The sequence below is a fragment of the Myodes glareolus genome, chromosome 6 (genome assembly GCF_982192425.1).
Source record: "Myodes glareolus chromosome 6, mMyoGla1.1, whole genome shotgun sequence".
In the NCBI taxonomy this organism is placed as follows: domain Eukaryota; kingdom Metazoa; phylum Chordata; class Mammalia; order Rodentia; family Cricetidae; genus Myodes; species Myodes glareolus.
In genome coordinates, this window is record NC_142031.1 from 20,848,091 (window position 1) to 20,871,195 (window position 23,105).

At 46.3% G+C, this 23,105-nt stretch overlaps 1 protein-coding gene across 2 annotated transcripts in view; it reads left to right on the plus strand.

Annotated features, from left to right (window-relative positions):
• Positions 1-391: 391 nt before the first annotated feature.
• LOC125405651 (nuclear pore membrane glycoprotein 210) overlaps positions 392-23,105 on the plus strand; it is a 99,363-nt gene continuing 76,649 nt past the window's right edge. For both annotated transcript variants that reach the window (XM_087907042.1, XM_087907043.1), the window contains exons 1-3: positions 392-586; positions 10,150-10,286; positions 12,741-12,872. In XM_087907042.1, coding sequence (XP_087763168.1) covers positions 420-586; positions 10,150-10,286; positions 12,741-12,872 — 436 coding nt within the window. In that variant the 5' untranslated portion in view covers positions 392-419. The remainder of the gene's footprint in view (positions 587-10,149; positions 10,287-12,740; positions 12,873-23,105) is intronic.

Genomic DNA, 23,105 nt, shown 5'->3' on the forward strand with positions numbered 1-23,105 from the left:
GCCCGTTGGTGCTTCAGCGGGTAGCTTCCCGCTGAAGTGTGCCCTGGGATGAGGGCACTCCACGTGGGAACCCACAACGTTCTGGGTCGCCTGTCTTAGTGCGATGTCCTTGTCTACCGCCAGAGGCTCCAGACAAGGCGGTATGAACGAGAGCGAGCCGGCTGGAAGGCTGCTCCTGGCGACCAGTGACGCGCGCACGGCGGCGGTCTGAGGCCACGCGCAAGCGGCCCGGGGGCCGAAAACGCGCGCAGGACTCCGCGCGCTCTAGGGGTGCAGCGCGAGTGCGCGAACTCGGCTTCCCCGAGTGCCCCGCCCCCACCGCGCTCGCCCCGCCCCCCGAGGCCACCTGCTGCCCAGCGCGCGAGCCGGTGGAGGAGCGGCGCGGGAGCGCGCGCCGGGGCGCTAGCGACGCCGGGAGGATGGCGCGGGCCTCGCGGGTGCAGCCGGCGCTCTGGGTGCTGCTGTTGCTACAGGCAGTGGGCCCCGCCGTGGCGGCCAAACTCAACATTCCCAAAGTGCTGCTGCCCTTCACGCGGGCTACGCGCGTGAACTTCACTCTGGAAGCTTCTGAGGGCTGCTACCGCTGGTGAGGCGCGCGGGCCCCGGCGGGAGGCGGCAGGTGCGCGGGCGGGGGGCCTGGGCCGCAGGTGCACGGCGTGCTCGCTCCAGCCGGTCCCGCGTGACCCCGCGGCGCGCGCGCTCGCCGCCTGCGCATGGCGTCTGGGCCACTCGTGTCTGGGCTGCGCGGGAGGAGGGAGGCTCGGATCGCTTGCTGCAGTGGGCAGCGCCGCACGTGGCCTCGGTCCCCTGCTGTCAGGGCCCTGAGGAGCTCCAGTATGAGCAGCCAGGGCTCTGGAGTCTATGGGAGACGGGGAGACTCATCCCTGGCGCTTGACTGGTGTGGATCTGTGAAGACCTGGGCAAGGCGTGTGTGGTAGACCCACCATACCCGTTGGCCCACTTTGGGAAGATCATAAACCTTGGATGAAAGGACCTGAAGGTCTATTTTTCAGCTCTGAAGTGTGAGGCGAGGGTCTGAGATGCTGGTGGAGTGGGGTCTGCTTGATTTCCTGGCCAGGATCTGATCCACCAGGGTGATGCGATCCAGCCTTTGACTAGGCAGATGAGAAAGGGAGAGCTTCTGGTTGCTGGGTGCAAGCTGAGTAGGGTGTGACCCGTCACACCCTTGACACACACCCTAACTCACTAGTGATAATTTGGTAGTGCTCCCCCACATCCCTTAGGTTGCACTTAGCTTCCACCCTCCTTTCTGCCTCAAGAATTTGTCTAGGTCATGGTTCTCAACTTGTGGGTCGTGACCCCTTTGGAACACATATTCGATATTCTCCATATCAGATGTTTACCTTAGGATTCATAACTTAGCAACAGAATTACAGTTGTGACGTAGCAACAAAATAATTTTATGGTGGGGTCACAGCAACATGAAAGTATTAAAGGATCGCAGCATGCGTAACAAACACTGGTCTAGGCTAAGGCTTAACTATCTAGTGTGTGTGTGTGTGTGTGTGTGTGTGTGTGTGTATGTTCTGTATGATGCCCAGAGCTCAGACCCATATTCTGTTACATGTACTTCTCAAACCTATTTGTTTTAAAATTCTGCCTCATAAGGGTGGCATTGCACTCCTATAGTCGATGCGCTGAGGAGGCTGAGGCAGGAGGACCACCAGTTTGAGGTCAGTCTGGGTTATGAGACTGTGTCTCTAAGTTGGCCTCTGAAGTATGAAGAGGCAGAGTCCCATTGCATTTTGCAGTGAGTGCTTTACCCACGAGGAGGCGCGCTTTATCCCTCCCTGGGGCCTTGTTTTGAGCGGGAAGATCAGCTACTTGGGAGGGCTACACGCTCTTTCTCTTGCTGAAGTTGTCTGCGTGGTGGGCAAGAAAGAGGAAGCTGGCTATTTATAATAGCTGGCTCCAAGTGAATCCCCTCACATGTATTTGTGTACTGCTTCCTGTGAAGTTCTGTAGTTATACTTTTGTTTCTACAATAACAACCTTTTTCTTTCTTTCTTTTCCCACACTGTGTTTTCCTGAGAGTTGCTGGTGGATCTTGGCAGATTTTTATTTATTCAGGAAGACTGGGAAAAGCATTCAAAATCTCAGATGTGTCAGAGGCGTGCTGAGTCCCTTCTGGGTTGTTTAGTGTCTGGTTACTTTGATCCTAAGGCGTGGTTGACTGCTCAGACGAAGTAAGTGTCTTCTTTGAAGGTGTTTGGTTGCAGTTTCCCCTTTACTTCACAGGAAGATGGTCTGTCAATCAAGCACAATTCAGAAATGTTATTCTGAATACCGGCACTTACTGCTTTAGTTCTGAGGAGGTTCAGGGAATTGGCAAGCAGCTAAGACTCAATACCTGCAGTTACCTCCACCTGGGCAGATGTGGCCCCCTTTACCCAGGAGTACTTCAGGTCTTTGAGATGAAAAGCAGAGAAAAGTTAACCCATGCCATGCCCCGGGGGTGTTGCTCAGCTTGGGATTCCCTGCTGAGCTCCAAGTTCTCTGAAGTTGCTGCAAGTTTGAGCCTGTAGCTTCAAGGTTACCTTTCCTATTTCCTGATTTGCATCTCTTAACTGGGAGGTCGTCTGGTCCTTATTGCTGTTTTTGAGGGACTGAGGGAGGGAAGGATTGCAGCTCACCCATACAGAATAGTGACCATGGCATGGAAGCTGAAGCAGAAGGTAATGCCTCCCTGGAGTCCAGCTGGGCCTTGTAGAGGTTCTTACTGGAGAGAACAGCAAGTACAAGGGCCCGGCCTGGGATTGAGTGGCTTGGAAGGGAAGCATTTGGTGAGGTTAGGGTGATGGGAAAACGCACGAACGAAGTGAAAGTAATTCAGCAAGGCGATTTCTTCTTTGCAAAACGAGTATGCAAGAACCCAAATGAAGCTAGCTAACACATTCACCAAATTAGCTTATCTTACTTCTGGCGTAGGTGCTGCCTGTTGTCTCATGTCATTGGTGGGAACTGACTTTACAGTCTGATTGGCTAACTGGCAAAAGGGGGAAGGGAAGCTGTTCAGGAATATGGACCCTTGCTGTCTGAGCACCTTTGATTAAAAAAAACAAAACTGGTTTTCACAAGGGTATCAGAAGGTAAGGTTAGAGAGATCGGCAGGCCCAGGTCACGTGAGACCTTGTGGGCTTTGGTTAGGGGACAGGAAAGGGTTACCAGGTCAGGCGTTGAGCCTGAGTCTCTGGGGCCTTGCTCTTCTGAGAACCATGCATGCATGGTCCTGAGAGCTGCCTGCAGCCCAGGTTCCTGAGGGGCTGCACTCTAAGAGGTGGCCATGTGTGCTCACCTTAGCAGACCAGTGGGAGTGAGGTTCTGGAAAGTGCCTGTGGACTTGAGCTGACCTGGAGCCTGGGCGGTTTTCTTCCACTTCCCTTGTGGGGTTCCCCTATTTTGCCTGACCCTGAGGTGGCTTCTACTCTGCAGACTCATGAGAGTGATCTTTGCAGATGTGTGGAGAGTGTGTTGGCTGCGTTGGCCACCAGTTCCACCTTCTTCCCATCCCTCTTTTTTACTTCTCTCACCATCCCCCTTATCTTTTTCCATTATTCTTCTCTGGCCTGACCTCCCTGAGTCTCTGGGTTCCTCTGACCCCTGCCCAGGTCCTGTCCTGTGTTCTAAAAAGGGGAGAGCTCCCTTAAAGGCAATGTCCCAGAGAGCTGGGACATCTTCTGTGCTGGTGGGTCTCATGCAGCCGTGGAGATGACAGGGTCACCCTTTTAAAGCTCACTCTCCCTCGTTATTTCTTTAGTGGTACTGGACTAAACCCCAGGACCACACACATTCTAGGGAAACACTCTACCACCAAACCACACCCCCAGCCTCTCATACCCACTCTTGATCCTTAGACTTCCATAAAGGTTTTCTTGAGTCAATATATTGAGAAGTTTCTTAAGATTTGTTTTCTTATATGTGTATGAGTGTTTACCTGCGTGTATGTATGTGCACCCCATGCACGTCTGGTGTCCATGGAAACCAGAAGAGAGTGATGGATCTCCAGGAACTAAAGCTAAAGGCAGCTGTGAGTCACCAGGTGGGTACTCAGAACTGAACCTGGGTCCTCTGCAAAAGCAATAAGTGCTCTTAACTGCTGAACTGTCTCTCCGGCCCCTCTTTTGTTTTAAAACAAAAAATATACAGCTCACAATTTGCCTCCTAACCATTTGCCCAGCTCAGTGCATGAGGGCACCCTGACCTCCATCCAGAACTCTGTCTTGTAAAACTGAAACTCCTTAGCCGTTAAACACTAGCTCCCCACTTCCTCCTGCACCAGCCCCTGCCAACCACCCTCCCACTTGCTTTTCTTTCTTTCTTTTAAACACATTAACCAAAAGTTTTATTTCCTAAGTTACTGTCCCCTTCATAGCCTCTTCTTTTTAGCACTCTTAAGTGCTTGCCTGCTTCTGAGCGCTTCTTTGGAAGCATTGGCCCCCCAGGGAAAGAACATTTTCTGGAAAGCACAACAGTGACTGTTTACCCTGTTGTATAGGGTTTCCCTTTACATGACCTTTTCAGTAAAAGAGAATTAATTTAAAATGAAAAAAATTAAAAGGGAATGGGAGACGGCTCAGCAGTTAAGAGGACTTGATTTCAATTCTAAGCACCCACTATGGAGGCTCACAGTTCTGGGGGATCTCATGCTCTTTTCTGGCACACATGGTGTACAGACATGCAAGCAGCCAAGATACTTATACACATAAAATAAATAACAAAAAGACACAAGCAGCGCTTGAATATTTATGATTGTACCGAGTCTGGTGATGGGGAAGTCCCCATGGTAAGTGTGTCAGGTCTCCATTACTATGAGAAAATGACGAAGATCAGCAACTTAAAGGGGAAAAAACTTTGTTTTAGTGCACATTTCAGAGAGATCAGTCTAAATGGTTTGGGCCTGTGATGAGGCAGGAGATCATGGTGGGAGTGGGTCGTGGGCCAAGGTCAGGTGCTTTCCTCATGGTGGCCAGGAAGTAAAAAGGGGCTGAGAGGAAGGCGTTAGAGTTCCAATATTTCCTCCATTAATTTGCCTCCAATGTCCTAACTTCCATAGGACTAGGAATAACTTCTTTAGGGTTCTTCTATCTCTCAGTGACTAGGTGTCCAGGACAAGACTTTTTGGGGACATTTAAGAGCTACCATAGTGGCAGAGAAGGTTCATGAGAAGATGCTAGTGTCCATGCAGCTGCTCTTGTTGGCTAAAACTGCAGGAACAGAAAGAGATTCCTAGTGTTATAGTGTTCCTACTGATGCCCAGCAGAAGCTAGGATAGTAGAGTTCATTTGTCTTCTAACCCTTTAAATATTCCTCATTCAATCCTACAGCTATTTTTTAAAGCCCCTAAACCTGCTCTGCAGGAGTGATGCTCACTACTGCTGAGGTGCCTGAGACCTGGAGCCTCCCATCTGTGGGTGGCAGGGCTGTGAAGTGGTCTAGGGCTCCTCAGATAGTGCCTGGCTCGCTAGGCCTCCTTCATCAACTTTGAAAAAAAACGTCAGTTAACTTTAAGAAACAAAGTTGAGGGTGCATTTAAGGGTGGGGATGATCAGTTGGTGACTGATGCCATCTTTGCAGGGTCTGGGAGCCCAGCCCTCTTTGTAGGTGGTACCAGGTAGGACAGGAAATTCTCAACTCGGTGTTTGGATGCTGTACCCAGTGCAAAGGAGCAGTACTGTATCATACCTTCCTGACTGAGCTGTGTTGAAACCATTGTTTACTAGGGATATGGTGACATCGTGTGGAGGTTTCCTCATGTGTCACCTGGGATTCTAATAGGACTGTTGGGGACACAGCTGTGCACATCACACTTTACTGTTTGACACAGAACAGAATAATTGTATAATAATGAACATTACCATGGTGGTGTTTACTAGAGTACTTTGTCTGGAGGAATCATTGCCGCAAACCTTGAAGAGCTTAGCCTGGAGTCTCCACCTCCCCAGCCTTGTGATGCTGCATGGAACAGGAAATGCAAACCAAAATGGTTGCAGTGCAACAGAGGGGTATAATTTCGGTTCCTGAAGGAGTCTCTTAAGCAGGATTTGTTTCAGGTTTCTGTATTGGGGTTGGGAATGAATGCATGGTCACCAGGATCTGCTCCTTGGTCCTTAGGTCTTGGCTGTGATATCCTTTGGCCCTCTCAGGGTATCAAGATGCCTTTGCAGCCCAGTGCCCTCCCACATTCCAGTCTGTATGGGCATAAGCCACAGCACCTGTTCTGATTGGACCCACCCTAGACATGTGCTCCTCTTTGTGGCCACAGTGCACAAGGTTTTTGTTGGCCAGGCCCCCATAGTGTGTCTGTTGTTATCCACAGGCCGAAGTGCTCTGGGGTCCTCCTGAACTGAGGGAGGAAGAGGTCTCTGTCTCTTCTGACTTCTGTTACAAATCCATAGACAGAAGAGTGGCTTGAAATAATGAGAATGTATTTCCCTTAGTGCTGGAAGTCACAGATGGTGCCTAAGTGACTGTGTTATGAAGCCATTTCCCAGTTGCAAACTGCCAGCTTCTTGTTGTATTCTTGGGTGGAAGGAGGGAACCAGGCAACTTTGAGAGGCCTCTTTAAATGGCACTGAGCCCTCTCTGGAGACTCTGTTCCCACAGCCTAATCACTCCCCAGTTCTGTCATCTTGGGAGCTATGATTTCAGTGTGAGAACTTGAGGGACCCATTGACATCATCCTAGGCAGGTCTACACAGAAGAGTTAGGGTGCTGTTACAGAAAAGGGTAAATGGAGGTCAAGGGCATCCCCTGCATGAGTGACACTCAGGTGTGACTGTCTTTCCTGCCCCTGTGTACTATTGGCAGCGAGAGGGCACCTTCGGACCTAGGTGACAAGGCAGCTCTTGTCTGGGGACTTTGGAGAGAACAAGGCAGGAGATTGTGAGGAGGTGGCGTGTCTGCATGACAGTCACTGAACCCAGTTTCTGCATCTGTGAGCCTGTCACCTGATCTGCTTGCAGGGTGCAACTTTTGGGCCAGTTCTGAACACACTTGGAAAGCCATGCAGCCCCCAAGACTTTCTGGTCCACTCCACACAGTTGCTAAAATTTACTTTGTACTTAAAAACTTGGGTGTAAACAAAGCTCTTCCCTTGAGCCTCCTGTGAACCCATGAGGCAGACCTTAGTGCTTCTTCCTCAGACAGGGAAGCGCAGCAGCAGACAGTCCCTAACTCGGTTCAGGAGTTACACACAACTGCCCACAGACAAAAACAGTCTAGGAAAAGGAAAATCACAGATCCCAACACAGAACCCCTCACCACAGTGTGAGAGTTAAATCCAGAGAAGTGACAGGGATAGCTTAGCATGAGCAAGACGGTGAATCCCAGGAGCGTGATGTTGTCTTGATGCTGAAACAAAAGTAAACCCAGTATAATGTTAACAGAAAAAGGAAGGAAACCCACGGGGCTGCCTCAGTTGGTAACACTGATTGGCACTGATGACAGACTTGCCTTTCTTCCAAGAGCATGAAATCCCTTAGCCACACCTCGTCCTACTGGAAGTTAGAGGCTTCCCCTCCCTGGTTCATGCTCACCAAAGCTCTGAGTCCTCCTTTCTAAGACCCCGTTTCTCTCTCTATTCTGTTTTTTCCTGTTTGCCTCTCTCTGAAACATGAGCTCCACCAGAGATTCATGTCTGTGCTAAACTCTTCTCAGATTTCACAGATCAGATACTCACATGGTGTTGTCTTTAATGTCCCTCTGAGGCCCGTGGGCTTCAGGCCGGCTTCAGGCGTGGGAGTCAGCAGAACCTTGAGAAAGTGGGGCTTAGAAAAAGGAAGTTACCATTAGGAATGTGTCCCTGCAGGGTTACTGAGACTTCAGCCAGCCTGTCTCCCTTTGTGAGCTTCCTTGGTCTCCACACACCCAAACCAAAAGAACCAACTAACCGTGAACTAGAACTTCTGAAACCTCAGGCCTAAGTAAGCATCACCTTAGATGCTAAATTTTTTGAAAGGTATTTTGTCATTGTTTTGGAAAACTGACTACTCCACATGGATTCAGTGAGTGACTCCAGGAGGAACAGAGGCAGTGGGGGAGGAGAGGAGGATCCCCAAGGAGGAGTGTCCTCTGCCTCAGCCTCAAAGGTGGGCAAGATAAGCTGGTAACAAGGGTATGTGATGTGCCGGGACTGCATTCGCAAAGGGACAGAGATGGGAAAGTTAAAGGAGAGAGAGAGAGGCTTCTAAGCTAGGCCAGTCTTCAGATGGTTGCGACTTCTGCTAGTCATATGGCCTGGGGCAGTAACCCCTGCTTGGCCCCAAACCTCCTTCCTGTAGGTCTGAGGATGTCTGCGGTTGCCTTTGGGGGAGGCCTGAAGGAGGCGGAACACGGGGCCAAGGTTCAGGGAAACACACTGACCTGCAATTCCTTCTTTCTCTTGTGGCTAAAGGTCCTTGAAATATCATAGTGAGGTGATCTTTACTGTCTGTGTCCTGTTCCCAGCTCCCAGCCAGCTTCTTGTCTCATCCCCTTCCAAGAATCAATGGGCAGATAGCTAGAGTGCAAACCAGAGGTACTTTATCATCAGTTCAGAATCAATAGCCTTCAACATGGTAAAACAACTTAAATTCTAGTACCACACAGGATTTGAAAGAAACAGGTGTTATCTTAGTCAGTATTCTGTTGCTGTTGTATGTCGCTTAGGTTGCCTTCGAACTTGTTCTGTAACTGAAGACCTTGAATTACAGATGACCCTGAGTTGTTGGGATTACAGACAAGCGCCACCATGGCCGACTTCTAGTTGTGACGACTCTAGCATGCCTGTGCTGTGTTGGAGACTGAGCTGGGCAAAACTAAGGAATGACTGTTGGCACTCTGTTCCGTGTCTGTCCTGCCCTGGGACCTTGGTCACTTTGTACAGATGACTGTCAGAGTGCAGCATGCCTGTCTGCTCTCCCGCTCAGGAACATGTGGGCTGCTCTCCCTACCTTCACCCTTCCATCTCTGTGACATTCATTCCAAGGATTCCCTGGGACCCGCAGTAACAGTGAATACCCACTTAGCATTCCCAGTGCCACATCTGGTAGACTCTGACATTTGTCCTCAGTCTACTGTAACGTGGGACTGTTGCTGTCCTGTATTAAGAAGCTGGGGCAGTGACACCTGCAGGCTTCCCCACCGTGTTACAGGCTGTCCTGACTTACCTGCTGATGTGCTCATCCACCTCTTCTCCCCCCATGTGATCGTGACACCAACTCCAAGTGCATAGGGAGCCTGCGATTGTTGTCATTATACTTAGTGGTCTCCAGGCCCTGAAGAAGCCATATTGTAACAAAAGATGATATCTGGGTGGGTGCTCTGAGTCCAGCCTGGATCAGCTGAGAGACCAGTATTTTTCCTCAAGCGTAAGCACCTTTCCTGCTGATGGGGAATTACGTGAATAACTCACAGGCTGAAAATATTACATGGAAAATTCCAGAAGTAAACCACTCAACTGATAAGTTTTAGATAGCTTTCATAGCCAGGTGTGGTGGTACACGCTTTTAATTCCAGCACTTGGGAGGCAGAGGCAAGTGGATCTCTGTTGAGATTGAAGCCTGCCTGATCTACAAAGTGAGTTGCAGGACAGCTAGGGCTATACAGAGAAACCCTGTCTTGAAACAACAACAACAACAACAACACAACAACAACAACAACAAAATAACTTTCATTACAGTCTTATTATAACTTGTATTATTATGTTACCACTCTTTCTCTCTTTCTGGGCCTCTAATGTATAAACTAAAAGTCACTATAAGTGTGTGTGTGTGTGTGTGTGTGTGTGTGTGTGTGTATGGAGGGTCGGAGCTGCAGTACTAGCTGTGGTTTCACTGGGGTCTTGGGCCTTCCCCCTGAGGCCTTATACCACTCTGTGTATCCCAGTTAGTGACTGTTGGATACCAAGGCTATGTCCAGGTGCCCAGTGTCTGGTTTGATTTTTTTTTTTCCCAGTGGGGGCTGTGTGCAATGACTCGTGCTCAGGCTGGGAAGGTCTGACAGTAGAAGGTCTTGGCTTGGCTACTTTCATTCTCCGTTTTCCTTTTAGGTTCATATATGAGGTTCCTTGCCTCTTCTGCTCTGGCTTCTGGGCCTAGCTGTGTCTTGTAGTATGGCTCCAGGAAGTGATCTTTCCTGTTTTCATTGTAGGTCATCCACACGGCCAGAGGTAGCCAGCATAGAGCCATTGAGTCCCAATGAACAGCAGTGCTCCCAGAAGGCAGTGGTGCAGGCCCGCTTGACCCAGCCAGCTCGCCTGACCAGCATCATCTTCGCAGAGGACATCAGTAAGGGTTTCATGTGCCATGGGAGATCCTTGATGGGGATGTCAAACAGGGAAACACCTCCTTGAGACCTCTACCTGGAGCCTAGGAAATACTGTTCTGGTCCTTCCTCCCTGAATTTGCAGCATTTTACCTTGTGGAGATTGACTTTTAAAACCCATAAATTAATATTTATTACCCCAGGTGCTATTAACTGGTGTCAAATCAAAATGAAGAAAATTGACCTAGTAGGAAACCATGACTTTCCTTTCCCCGTATTTGATTTATCATCAAGGAGTGCAGCTCTCCTCAGTATCTGTGGTGGATTGGTTCTAGGATCCCCTGGGATGCTGTACTCCTGGGACCAGTGTAAAAGAAGCAGTGGGCCGCTTCCTGCCGCCCGCCCGGCTAGCTTTACCTGAAATAATTACACGGAAACTGTATTCTTTTAAACACTGCTTGGCCCATTAGTTCTCACCTCTTATTGGCTAACTCTCACATCTTGATCTAACCCATTTCTAATAATCTGTGTAGCACCATGAGGTGGTGGCTTACCAGAAAAGGTCCTAACCTGCATCTGTCTCGGAGAGGAGAGTCATGGCATCTGCCTCACTGCCTTCTTCCTCCCAGCATTCTGTTCTGTCTACTCCACCCACCTATGTTCTGACCTATCAGGCCAAGCAGTTTCTTTATTAATTAACCAAGCATTAACCTAACCATCCATTCAGGAAAACTCTGGCTTTCTCTTTGTCACCGTGTGAACCCACATTTAAAGCTGTGTGAGGAAAAAATCCTCCAGGAAAATGAAGTTGTGTTCAGGCTGAAACCACGAAGGAAAGTGGCAATCATATTTCCTGACTCTGTACTCTGCCAGTTCACCAAGATCAGGACTCACACTGGTGCTTGCCCCTTACAGTTGTTCCTTTTGTGTGTGTGTGGGGGGGGCATGTGGCACAGCACACTTTGACATAGGGGACAACTTTATGGAGTCAGTTCTTTCTTTTTTCCTTCACATGAGTTCTGGGGATTGAACTTATCTGTAGGTTTGTGTAGCCATTTCACTGGTCTCCTTGTTTTCCTACATCAGCATTCCATAAGTCTGTCTACTATATTACAAGGTGGATACAAGCACAGATTTTTTTTTTTAACTTTCTCATAAGACCCATAACAACATTATCTGGAGAACTCTCTAATGTGAGGACAACTGTGTACAAAACTAGTTATTCTGACCATTCTCCAGGCACCAGATAGAAACACTTGCTCATCTGTATTAGCCCATGTATCAAGAACCTTAAAAATTCTTATATTTTACTGCTGAGGTAGGAGGATTCCTTGTGTGTAGTAGTTCAGAGCCAGACTGGACCAAACTCAAAACAAAACTATGAGTTGGATAGAGGTCAGAGCCATTTGTACCTCATCCTGTTTTTCCAGAGGCCACAAGTTCACTTCCCATCACCCATGTCAAATGGCCCCCAATCACCTGGAACTCCAGCTCCAGAGGGATCTGAAGCCTCTGATGTCCATGCGCACCACAGGCACATACTCACACACAATTACACACCCTATACATTATTAAAATACAATTTAAAAAACAATAAATTTGATATGCTGTTACCCAACAAATCTGAGAATCTATACTAGGTAGGAAATAAGCTAAATAGCCCAAGTTCTGTACATAAAACTAGTGTTCCTGGCCGGGCTGTGGTGGTGCACACCTTTAATCCCAGCACTTGGAAGGCAGAGGCAAGCAGATCTCTGTGAATTCAAGGCCAGCCTGGTCTACAGAGCAAGTTCCAGGACAGCCAGGGCTGTTAAACAGAGAAACCCTGTCTTGAAAAGCCAAACTAGTGTTCCTTATGCTGAACTGAGTCTGAACACTAAATGTTTAGCACAATGAAATGTCTGTGAGATAGCAGGCTGGGCACAAGCCTTTGATCCCAGCACTTGGGAAGCAGAGAGGGGTGAATCTCTGTGAGTTCAAAGCCAACCTGGTCTACTGACCTACGTAGGGAGTTCCAGGAAAGCCAGGGCTACAGTAAGACCTTGTTTCAAAAACGAAAACAAAAAACTTGGAGGAGGGGATAGTATTCAACATTTAAAATGTAGGGTTGGAGAGTTGACTCAGCAATTAAGATCATGATTTGTCCTTGCAGAGGACCTAAGTTCAGTTCCCAGCGCCCACTTCCATGTCTCACAACTGCTTGTAACTCCAGCTCCAAGAATCCAACACCCTCTTCTGGCCTCTGTTGTCAACTGCACTTATGTGCCATTTACACAGAACATATCCATACACACAAATCAAATAAAAGTAATAATTCCGTAGCAGGGGCTGAACATGTAGCTCAGTGATCCAGCACTTCCTTAGCACTTCTTTAGTGGTATTGACTTGTTGGTTAATGTAGTTGCCACCACGGAGGTGGCCCTGGAGGTGGGACAGTGGCTGGGCACCATTCTCAGTTCTCCTCTCTGTCCCTGTAGCCACAGGCCAGGTGCTGCGCTGTGACGCCATCGTTGATCTCATCCATGGCATTCAGATCGTCTCTACTACCCGTGAGCTCTATCTTGAAGACTCTCCACTGGAACTGAAGATCCAGGCTCTGGACTCAGAAGGTGACTGCACCGGCTGGCCTTGGCAGGCTCCTGCCTTGGCCACAGCCTCCGTTACTGTGTCCTCTCATGACTAGCTACTGCTCCAGCCAGGATGGGGGAGCCACTGCCAAGGGAGAAGTAGAGCGGGTAGAAGCTATTTCTTAGGTAGCTTATATCCCGCTTCTCGTGTTCAGAGGCCTGGCCTGTGTGTGTGCAGGTGTTAGCTGACTCTGGGAGCAGGCTTGGTGCCCATGCAGAGATAGGTACCTCTGTCTCAGGAGCTGTCTTCTGGGTGGAAGTGGGAAAGCTGTCCACAGAGGTGATGGCCACACTGGACAGGCAGTAGAAACCCTTTTTTTCCTTCTCAGTTTCCATGCTGTTTTTGATTTCCTAAGCACTCCAGATCTCCAAACACATGTATAGATGAGGGTAGTTGTGGGCTGCTGGCTCGGTGTATTGGGTGTTACTTCTCAACTAGCATGAATAGTGACTAGTTCTGGGGTGGGATTCTAGTGTGTGGCCTTGCCTGGTGGTTGCAGACTGTCTGGGTTAGAGGTTGACCTCCTGGAAGGAGAACAAGAAGAGTGTGTCATTTAGCTTGTCATAATTGTGGACAAAGTACCTGGGAAAGACAAGAACAGGACATTTTTGATGCATGTTTTTAGCGGTTCCAGTCCATGTGTTTTGGCCCATGACAGGGCAAGACACTTTAATCGTGGGTAATCATGTACTTTATGGAAGCTAGGAAGCAAAGAGAAGGAAGAAAGAGTGGGGTCCTGATAATCCCCTTCAAGTCCATGCTCCTGGTGACCTAACTTCTCCCCACTTGGCCCCAGTTGTTTAGAACTTCTCCCAGGGCTGGAGAGATGGTTCAGTGGTTAAGAATACTGGCTGCTCTTCCAGAGGTCCTGAGTTCAGTTCCCAGCAACCACATATGGTGCCTCACAGCCATCTAGAATGGGATCTGATGCCCTCTTCTAGCAAGCAGGTGTATATGCAGATATTGTACCATATACATAAAATAAATGCGTCTTTAAACATTATTTTAAAAAGAAAAATTTATCACCTCCGACTAGTGCAGCTAACAGTGACCGCAGCTCTTACCTAAGCCTTCAATGCATGGGTCGTTTGCCTCAGAACTTCGGGCAGCGTGGATACTTCCTGTGAATAAGCAAGGTATATGCATGGAATGAGTGGCCCATGTGGAAAAATCTGGGATCTAAAACATATTTGGTCTTAAGCTTCTTGAAGTACTTGTAAGAGTCAATGCAAATACCCCCAGATCTGAAAACTAAAGAATCAGAATTGCTTCCAGTCCCAAGCATCCGCAGGTTGCTAGGAGATAGTAGAGTTGGGGCGGAGACCCTGGGGACAGCTGAGGTGGGTGTGCAGGGTGCAGGTTAAAACTTTCGAGGGAAACACGATGATGAGGTGAATAGTGAGGATTGTGGTTTTACCAGACATGGGTGTATATTGGGGTGAGGGTGGGGTAGATGTGCCTTATAGCTGAGTCAGAATATGAGCTGTGACCTGACTCCAGGGGTCCTACTTTGAGTCAGAAGTTGACCATCTTGTTCTGGGATGGGCAGCATAGTGAATGGGGCCAAGCTTTTCTGGCCCTATGCCTCTGTCACATCTTTACATCTGTGACCTTGTTTCTCCAGAGTAGCCAAAGGTGTGCAGCAGTGAGTGGATGGGTCCTGATAAAACTTTATTTTATAAAAGCAGGCAGGGAGCTGGATGATGGTAGAGCTTACCTTAATTCCAGTACTAATGAGGCAGGGGCAGATGAATCTCTGTGAGTTCAAGGATAGCTAGGGCTACACCAAAAGAACCGTGTCTCAAAAAACAAGCAAGCAAGCAAGCAAGCAAGCAAACAGGGGCCACACTTGTTCCACGGGTTTTAGTTTGCTGTCCACTGCTGTTTCTACCTGAAATTATAAGATTATTCCTATGAGATTTTTATGTATTAAATGACCTTGTTCTAATTTCTTTTAAAGATTTGCTTATTTTATGTTTATGAGTGTTTGCACATATATGTGTGCACCACATATCTGAAATACCCACAGAGTCCAGAGAGGACTTCTGATCACCTGGAACTAGCATTATAGTTGTGAGCCTCCATGTGGGTGCTGGGAACTAAACTCTGTCCTCTGCAAGAACAACAAGTGCTTTTAACCAAGGAGCCATTCTCCAAACTGAATTCACATTTTTAAAAAGCGGGTTCTGGTTTAATTCACAAAATTGTACCATCATCACCATATCACTGTTTAATTTTAGAACTTTTCATCAGTGTAGAAAGAAACCCAAAACCTGTAAACACTTAACTGCCAGCTGCCCAGCCCCTGGCACAGTCCTCCCTCCCTTGTCAGGTTTCTGTCTGCCTTGCTTGCTCTGGACTTTCCCTGGAAGTGCAGTCACATGGCACAGCCACACAGTCTTCTGACCTATCTTCTCTCACTCTCACTAAGCCTGGTTCCTTCAGTCCATGGTTTAGTACCAGGTGACAGAAGTCTGTTTTTTTTTTACTGTCAAACAACGTTCCACTGTGTGGACAAACTGTTGTTTCTCTAGACATCAGCTGATGGATGGAATTTTGGGTTTCTACTTTGCCACTGTGAACTTCTGTATAAACACATGTTTTAGGTTCTCTTGAATAAACCCAGATGAGTAGGGCTGGAGAGATAGCTCAGCAGATAAGAGCACTGGCTGTTCTTGTAGAGGACCTTGGTTAGAGTTTCAGCACCCACATAGTGGCTCACAATTATCTGTAACTTCAATTCCAGAGGATCTGACACCACTTTCTAGCCTCCTATTGATACAAGGCCTGCATTTATACATATAAATAAATCTTTAGAAGCAACTGATTCAGAAAGGACATTACAGTTTTAAGAGGTTACATCCTGATTTTCTTTTTACCACATCATATCTTACTTTTAAAAAGAAGAGAAAAAAGTCGATTTTGTGGTAAAAATTCTGTGTGACAAATAAGTACTTATACAAGAGGAAGGTTACAAAGTTGAAAAGTGTTTTATTGTGGACATTTGCACATACAGTGTTAGTGACGATGGCCTCCCCTCCTGGGGTGGGGCCAGATCCTATTTCATCAAACATTCAAGCAACGCCTCAACACTTCCGTGTTACTCTCTTTTTTTAGTACCTGGGGATTCACTTTGGCTAGATTTTCTATTTTAACCCATGCTTCTTCTCACTCTTTCATTTTTAGCTTCTCTTTCAGTTTCTCTGCTTTGAACTGCTGGGTACAGTCATCAAAGAGTTTTTGGTTCATCTCCATGAAGAGTTTCAGGGTGTTGTATATCAAGCCGTGTATTGTTTTGTGTCATAAATGCTGTCACATGAATCATATTTCTTTTTTATTTTCATATTTGAAACAGATGAAGTATACTGATAAACTAACTGACTTCTGCCCTGCTCACACTAATCTTTCCTCTACCCTAGCTGATGCCCGTGTGCTCTTGCCAGGTGAAGGGAAACACAAATGGTCATATCTATCAGAGCTGCTGGCAACTCAGCAGCCTCCAACCAATGTTAGCTCTTAGGCTGCCAGAGCCTGGGACAGCTTTGCAGTCGTGGTCCTCTGGTGTTGTGTCTGCCGGACTGAATGATCGGTGATATCAGGGTGTTTCTCCTTGCTCTGTGTCTGTCTGGTTCTATCGGTCACTTGATGAAATGTCTGACCTTCCACGCTAAGATCTCTCAGGCTTCTCTCAGCTCTTCAGGAAAGAAAATGTTTTACTTAACCGTGTATTTCTTTTTGGTGAGAAGTGTGTATAAATTATTATATAAGTTGGATGTGGGTTTTTTAATCTTTGTCATTTAATAAAGATGATCCATGAAGATTAAAAAAAAAAAACAAAAGAAGCAGCTGAGTGATATGCTTTCTGATTGACTTTCCTCAGCCAGACATGCTTTGACCTTTGTCGTCTGTTTTGGTCTACAACTCTTCTGTGAGTGACCTTGACCTTGTAAGTGTCTTCTCTAGGTCCCTGGTGTTACTCAACACTAGCTCTGCAACTTATCAGATGTGTGAGAGCCTGTGGATGCCAGTCCTTATGCTAGGCTGCAAGCAAGTTTGGTAATGCCCATTGCATAGACAAGGAAGCTGTGGTAACTGACCCAGGTCACATGGCCCATGGGTGGCAGAGTATGCCGCTGTTGCTCTGATTCTCTCCTGCTGCAGTACTTTTCCTGGCTGTTGGCAGCTCTCTGCACTCTGCATCGACCATCTGCCTGCTGCGGTCTGAATGTGATTTGCCTGCCTGAAACTCAAGTTAATGTTCTGTCCTCAGAGTATGAGAGCTCAGGAGTGGTGGCCCCTTTAAGAGCTGATTCGGTCATAAGAGGGACCAATGCAGTTCTTGCTGGATCAGCCTAGTTAGCTTTGTTTTGTTCATTTGACACCTAGGCAAATCTGCCATCTGCCTGTCTAACCTTTATTTTCACCACATTGAAGCAACGTGTTTGTTATGAAACAGGCTCTTATGTAGCCCAGGCTGACTTCAAATTCACTATGTAGCTGAGGATGACCTTGAATTTCAGATCCCCTTGCTTTTGCATCTAGAGTGATGGAATTATGCTGTGGGACAATGATCTTATAGCTTTTAAAGATTTGTCAGTTGTATTGGTTTAATATAATTTAATTTAATAAAACGCTGATTGGCCAGTAGCCAGGCAGGAAGTATAGGTGGGGCGATAAGAACAGAAGAATTCTGGGAAGAGGAAAGGTCAGTTTGCAGTCGTGACCCAGATGCAGAGGACGCAAGATGAGAACACATCACTGATAAAGGTACCAAGGCTAACATAGACAAGAATTGTGTGCTAATGTAAGTTATAAGAGTTAATAAGAAGCCCGAGCTACTAGGCCAACCAGTTTATACAGTTTATACAACAGACCTCTGTGTGTTTCTTTGGGACTGAACAGCTATAGGACCAGAGGGGACAGAAATCTCTGTCAAAAAAATGGCACCAGTGTGGACAGCTGAATCCACTTAAAATCTGAGAGAGCTGGGAAGTAATTCTAGACACAAAAGAACAGAGTTAAGCAAGACTTCTTGGTAGCAGCATTTTCTTGGGTGTGCTCTGTTTGCTGTAGGCAAGTGCATCTCATTTAAGATAGGCTTTCTGACTCAGCTTTAGCTTCAAAAACTTTCCAGCTGTTTTAAGAGGACCCACCAGCAAACACTTAAATGGTGTTTATGAATAGCTGGCAGCATGCTTCTTGGTGGTGGTAGGGACCTTGAAATGTGTCAGGGTCCGATGCTCCAACATAAAAACTACTTTTCTCTGACTGGCCTTGTGCTGAGGCACGGGAAAAATTGAGACACAGTTCACACAGCAATATCGGAAGGGCATTTCAGGCTTCATTCATTCCTGAAGATCCCCCATGTTTATTATTCAAACACCTTTTATTCCCCCAGGTAAACCAAGGTGGAAACTCATTAATATTCTCTTTCTGGGGGACACTAGGAGTACAATCACTCCTACAACTCAGTCACCAGCTTGGAATCCATACCTCTCCCCAGGCAATCTACAGAGTAGCAAAAGAGAGGGACCAATACATCCTGAGCCTTTGTTAGATGGCTACAGCTTTCTGGCAGGACAGCATTGACCTGGAAACCAAGCATGGCCAGAGAACCTGGCTGCAAATGTCTTGTATGAAATATGGGCCTACAGAAATGCCATAGAGTTGTGGTAATAAACATGGCTCCAGCCAGTACCTATGCCATGAGACTAGACTCTCAGAAAGCTAAGGAATGGGGTGGATCCAGCTGTCAAAACCACAGCTTTAATCCTAGCCATATCACTTAGCAAATTAAAGACTCATGTGGTCAGATAAAAAAGAGATATACAGTAAAGATAGACAAAGACGAAGAAAACCTCTGAATGGTTTACAGTGTGTTTAAAAATATATCTAGGCTTGGGAGAGAAAAGAAAAAGGATAAAGTCCTTAAAATAAAAAAGAAAGAGAAGAGTAGTTGGGTCTGATGGTACACACCTTTAATCCCAACACTTGTGAGACAGAGGCAGGCAGATCTCTGAGTTCAAGGACAACCTGGTCTACAAAGTGAGTGCCAGGACAGCCAAAGATACACAGAGAAACCTAGTCTCAAAAAAACTAAAAAGAAAAAAAATAAATAAAGTTTAAAATAAAGCCACATAAAAATGGAAAATACAGAGAAGGTCTGGATACTGTATGTTATTGTGTTATCTTTGAGTGCTGAGGAAGGAGCAACAGCTGCTAAAAGACATTTGATTATAAATGCTGCTGGATTAATTCAACATATATTTTGAAAATTTCTTGACTTCAAAATTTAAATCAAAACATATGTTACTTTGAAGAAGAGGTTTTGTTTCTGTTTCCACAGGAAATGAAAGGCTGTGGATGCATTCTGGGCTAAGAAAAATCAGATTTGATCAAGGAAGACCCGCTGAGAAATCTCTGATAGGCGCAGATGGCCCAGATTTATGAGTTCTACATCCAGAACAGTTTCAAGACTGCTGGCTGAGATGATCAAGCCTCACAGTATACTCCAGTCAGGACTTGATCATAATTCTAAATTTTCTTTATGTCCCCATAAGATTATCAGCACCCCTAATCAGCAAGAAGTAGCCTAGAAAACTATGCCTGCATTCCCAAAAAATGGATTATTGATGTTTTTCTTTATTTAGTTTGTTGGTTACAAGTTGTTATAGATAATGATCAGGAAGAAAGCTAAACAAAGGAGATTAGATTCAGAATTGTTGTTTGGAAAAAAACAGGGAAGGGATGTGCTATGGAACAATGATCTTATTTATACCTTTTAAAGATTTGTCAGTTGTATTGGTTTAATATAATTTAATTTAATAAAACACTGATTGGCCAGTAGCCAAGCAGGAAGTATAGGCGGGGTGATGAGAACAGGAGAATTTTGGGAAGAGGAAAGGTCTGCAGTCATGACCCAGATGCAGAAGAAGCAAGATGAGAACACCTCACTCACTGATAAAGGTACCAAGGCACATGGCTAACACAGATAAGAATTATGGGCCAATATAAGATATGAGTTAATAAGAAGCCTGAGCTACTAGGCCAACCAGTTTATAATTAATGTAGACCTCTGTGTGTTTCTTTGGGACTAAATGGCTGCAGAACCAGAGGGGACAGAAACCTCTGTCAACAGAATTATAGGCATGTTCTACCACAGCTAGTTTTCTGTTGTGCTGGGATTCAAACCAAGGGCTTCATGCATGCTAGGAAAGTACTGTATCTGTTAGCCATGTCCCTGGTCCCTCATGAGATATCTTGACATGAGGTCTTCACTGGATGTGACAACCAATTTTGCATATCCATTCTCTTGAATCATGAGCTAAAGCAAACTTTATACATTACCTGTGTTAGCATTCTACTCTGACTAAATACTTGAAGAATCAACTTAGAACAAAGAAAGGTTTACTTTGGCTCATGAGTTAAGAAGTTTTAGTCCATGGTTGTTTGACCCTATTGCTTTCCAGTATCTCCTGCAATGGCATGCCCCCACTCTCAATGGTGCCACAGGCTGGTGACCAAGTCTTTGGGGGCCTTCAAGATCCAAACTGTATTGCTCTGTCATAGATGTGTTCTGTTTTAGAAACTGGAACTGGACTGTCACAGGACCCCTTAAACATTCTCCTCTTGCAGCCCCCCCCCTTTTTTTTTTTTTTTTTTTTTGCCTGAGCAATTTTCATGTAGTCTCAGGTGTATAAGAACTCAGAGTAGGGTTGGAGAGGTGGCTCAAAGGTTCAGAACACTGCTGTTCCAGAGGTTCTGAGTTCAATTCACGTGTAAGCCACGTGGCGGCTTACAACCATCTGTAATGCGATCTGGTGCCCTCTTCTGGTCTGCAGGCATACTTGCAGGCAGAATATCGTATACATAATAAATAAATCTTTTAAAAAAACACTCAAAGTAAGCATTAAGTCAATTTTTTACTCATAATAAATAATGCATTTATTTTGAAACAATGCTTTTGTGTTTGTATACTTTTATCATTTATCAGAGCTGAAAGCAAATTTGCAGACCAACAAGATGTACTTGCTTGCTTTTCCATAAAGAAATAAATCCCATCTGGGTATTTGATTCTGTAGGACACAGAGTGACAGAGTGTCTACTATGCCTTTCAGAGCTGATGGATGTTTTGGTTTTTTGAGTTCTAAGTGCTGGAAATGCTGCTTTGCATAAATAGTGCAAGATGGGAGAAATGCTTTTAGGGCCATTTCAGAAATCCCAAGCCAAAATTCAGATACCAATTTTCTATGCAGCTTTAGTTGGCAACTCAAATAGCAATATTTTGAGGTGAGAGAAGGATTGAGACAGGGCCAGTTTAGGCTGGCCTCAAACTTGCTATAGCTGAGGATGTCTTGTACCCCTGTTCTTCCTGTCTCTACTGCACAAGTGCTGGGATTCCAGGCATGTCCCACTGGGCTAGCCTCATGGAACAATTTTTAAAATCAAAATTATAACAAGATATAACACCGGAGATAAACCAATTTGATATGTGTCGAGGAATGTCAGGAAAATATGGAAAAAAATCCTTGTTTTTCTTAAACAATTATGATATTTATTTATTTATTTATTTGTACTTTGATGTTTTGCCTGCATGTATGTCTGTGTGAAGGTGTGGGATCCCCTGGTCAGGAGGTACAAACAGTTGTGAGCTGCCATGTGGGTACTGGGCATTGAACCCTGGTCCTCTGGAAAAGCAGCCAGTGTTCTTAAACACTGAGTTGTTTCTTTTGACCCAATTATGATATTTTTAAGAACAGAGAACTTTGTACATATATTAAAACATTGCATTTGTAATACATGGTGCTTACAAATCTGAGCACAGTGGAATGCCCCATGTAAAGTGTTCATGTTAGCCAGATGTGGTTGCCCATGCCTTTAATTCTATCCCTAAGAAAGCAGAGGCAGGTGGACTTCTGTGCGTTCAACACTTGCCTGGTCAACACAGTGGGACCCTGTTTCAGTAAAAACAAAACAGAACAAAATGCCTACCAAAGTGCACATGTTGCATGTTCAGAACCAAGATTGCAGTAAAGTTATGTGGTACAACATTACACATTTGAGCTTTGATTATTTTCTGGTCATTGCCCCTATGTAGAAATGTTTTTTTGTGGACCCCACATTTAGTCACGGAAACAAGCCACGGTTTAAGAGCTGGGAACGAATACACTGCCCTTTGACATGATGTTGTTTGCAGTGTGTCTCCAGAGTGATGCTCCAGGTCCCCAGAGATACCCTCATTCCTGTGCTCGTGCTGTGCCTTTGAGATGGGGGTTCTGGGCCCAAGTCTTTGCTGTCAGAGCCTTACATCCTCCAGGCCTTTCTGCTGAAGTGTTCTTCCTCCCTGTCTGCCCTGGCTTCCCTGGCTTCCCAGGCGCAGTTTGCTCTTTCCCGCTGACTTCTCTCAGGCCTTTCTGGCCTTGGTGTTCAGGGCTTGTTTTACTTTGTTGAGCTTAGCTCTTGGCTTTATTCTTCCCACTACTTCTGGACTTTGGAGCCAGTGAGCATCGGACATGTGTTTGTTCATTTGAGTTGCATAATGTTTTTCTGTGGCTCTCCTCCCTTCTGTGCTATGGACTAGGACAGAAGAGAGAAGAGATATGTCCTCTGACTTCTGAGCTCCTGAGTCTCCTTGTTTATATCTCTTGACTGGGAGGCTTTGGGGTCAAGGGTTCTGTGGGTTACATGGTGCTCATAACTACTTCTCAAGTGGAGAAGCATGATTTTGGGCCTGATCTGTGAGGCCATTTTGCCTTTTGCATCCTATAAACACATAACCCCACTCTACCTCCATGTCACTCTTGGGGAAGGCTTACTTGGTGGTCCCTCCCTCACTTTCCCTTCTTGAAGTGCTGTGGGCCACAGCAAGGGAGCCATTGTATGGCTTCCTGTGGTTTTATTTTGTTAGGAGTAATCAGTGTCCACGCTGCACACAGGACAGGTTCCTGCAGGGTCCTATGCTCAGAAGGGGCCAGCTAGGCTTCATACTTCATGCTCAAATTCTGCTCTCTGGAAGTCCATAATTGTGGACTCTGAACAGTGGAATGTGTGCTGGTGACATGGAGCCTTCGCAATTCTGGGTGCTGCATTCTTGCCACCTTCATGCATCCTGGAATGGCTTCTATGCCACTTTCCTTCTGTTCCCTTTCCTCATTCTTAACCATTTACACCCTCTACCTGTAGGAATCTTGGTGGGGTGCGTTGGGTGCATGTGT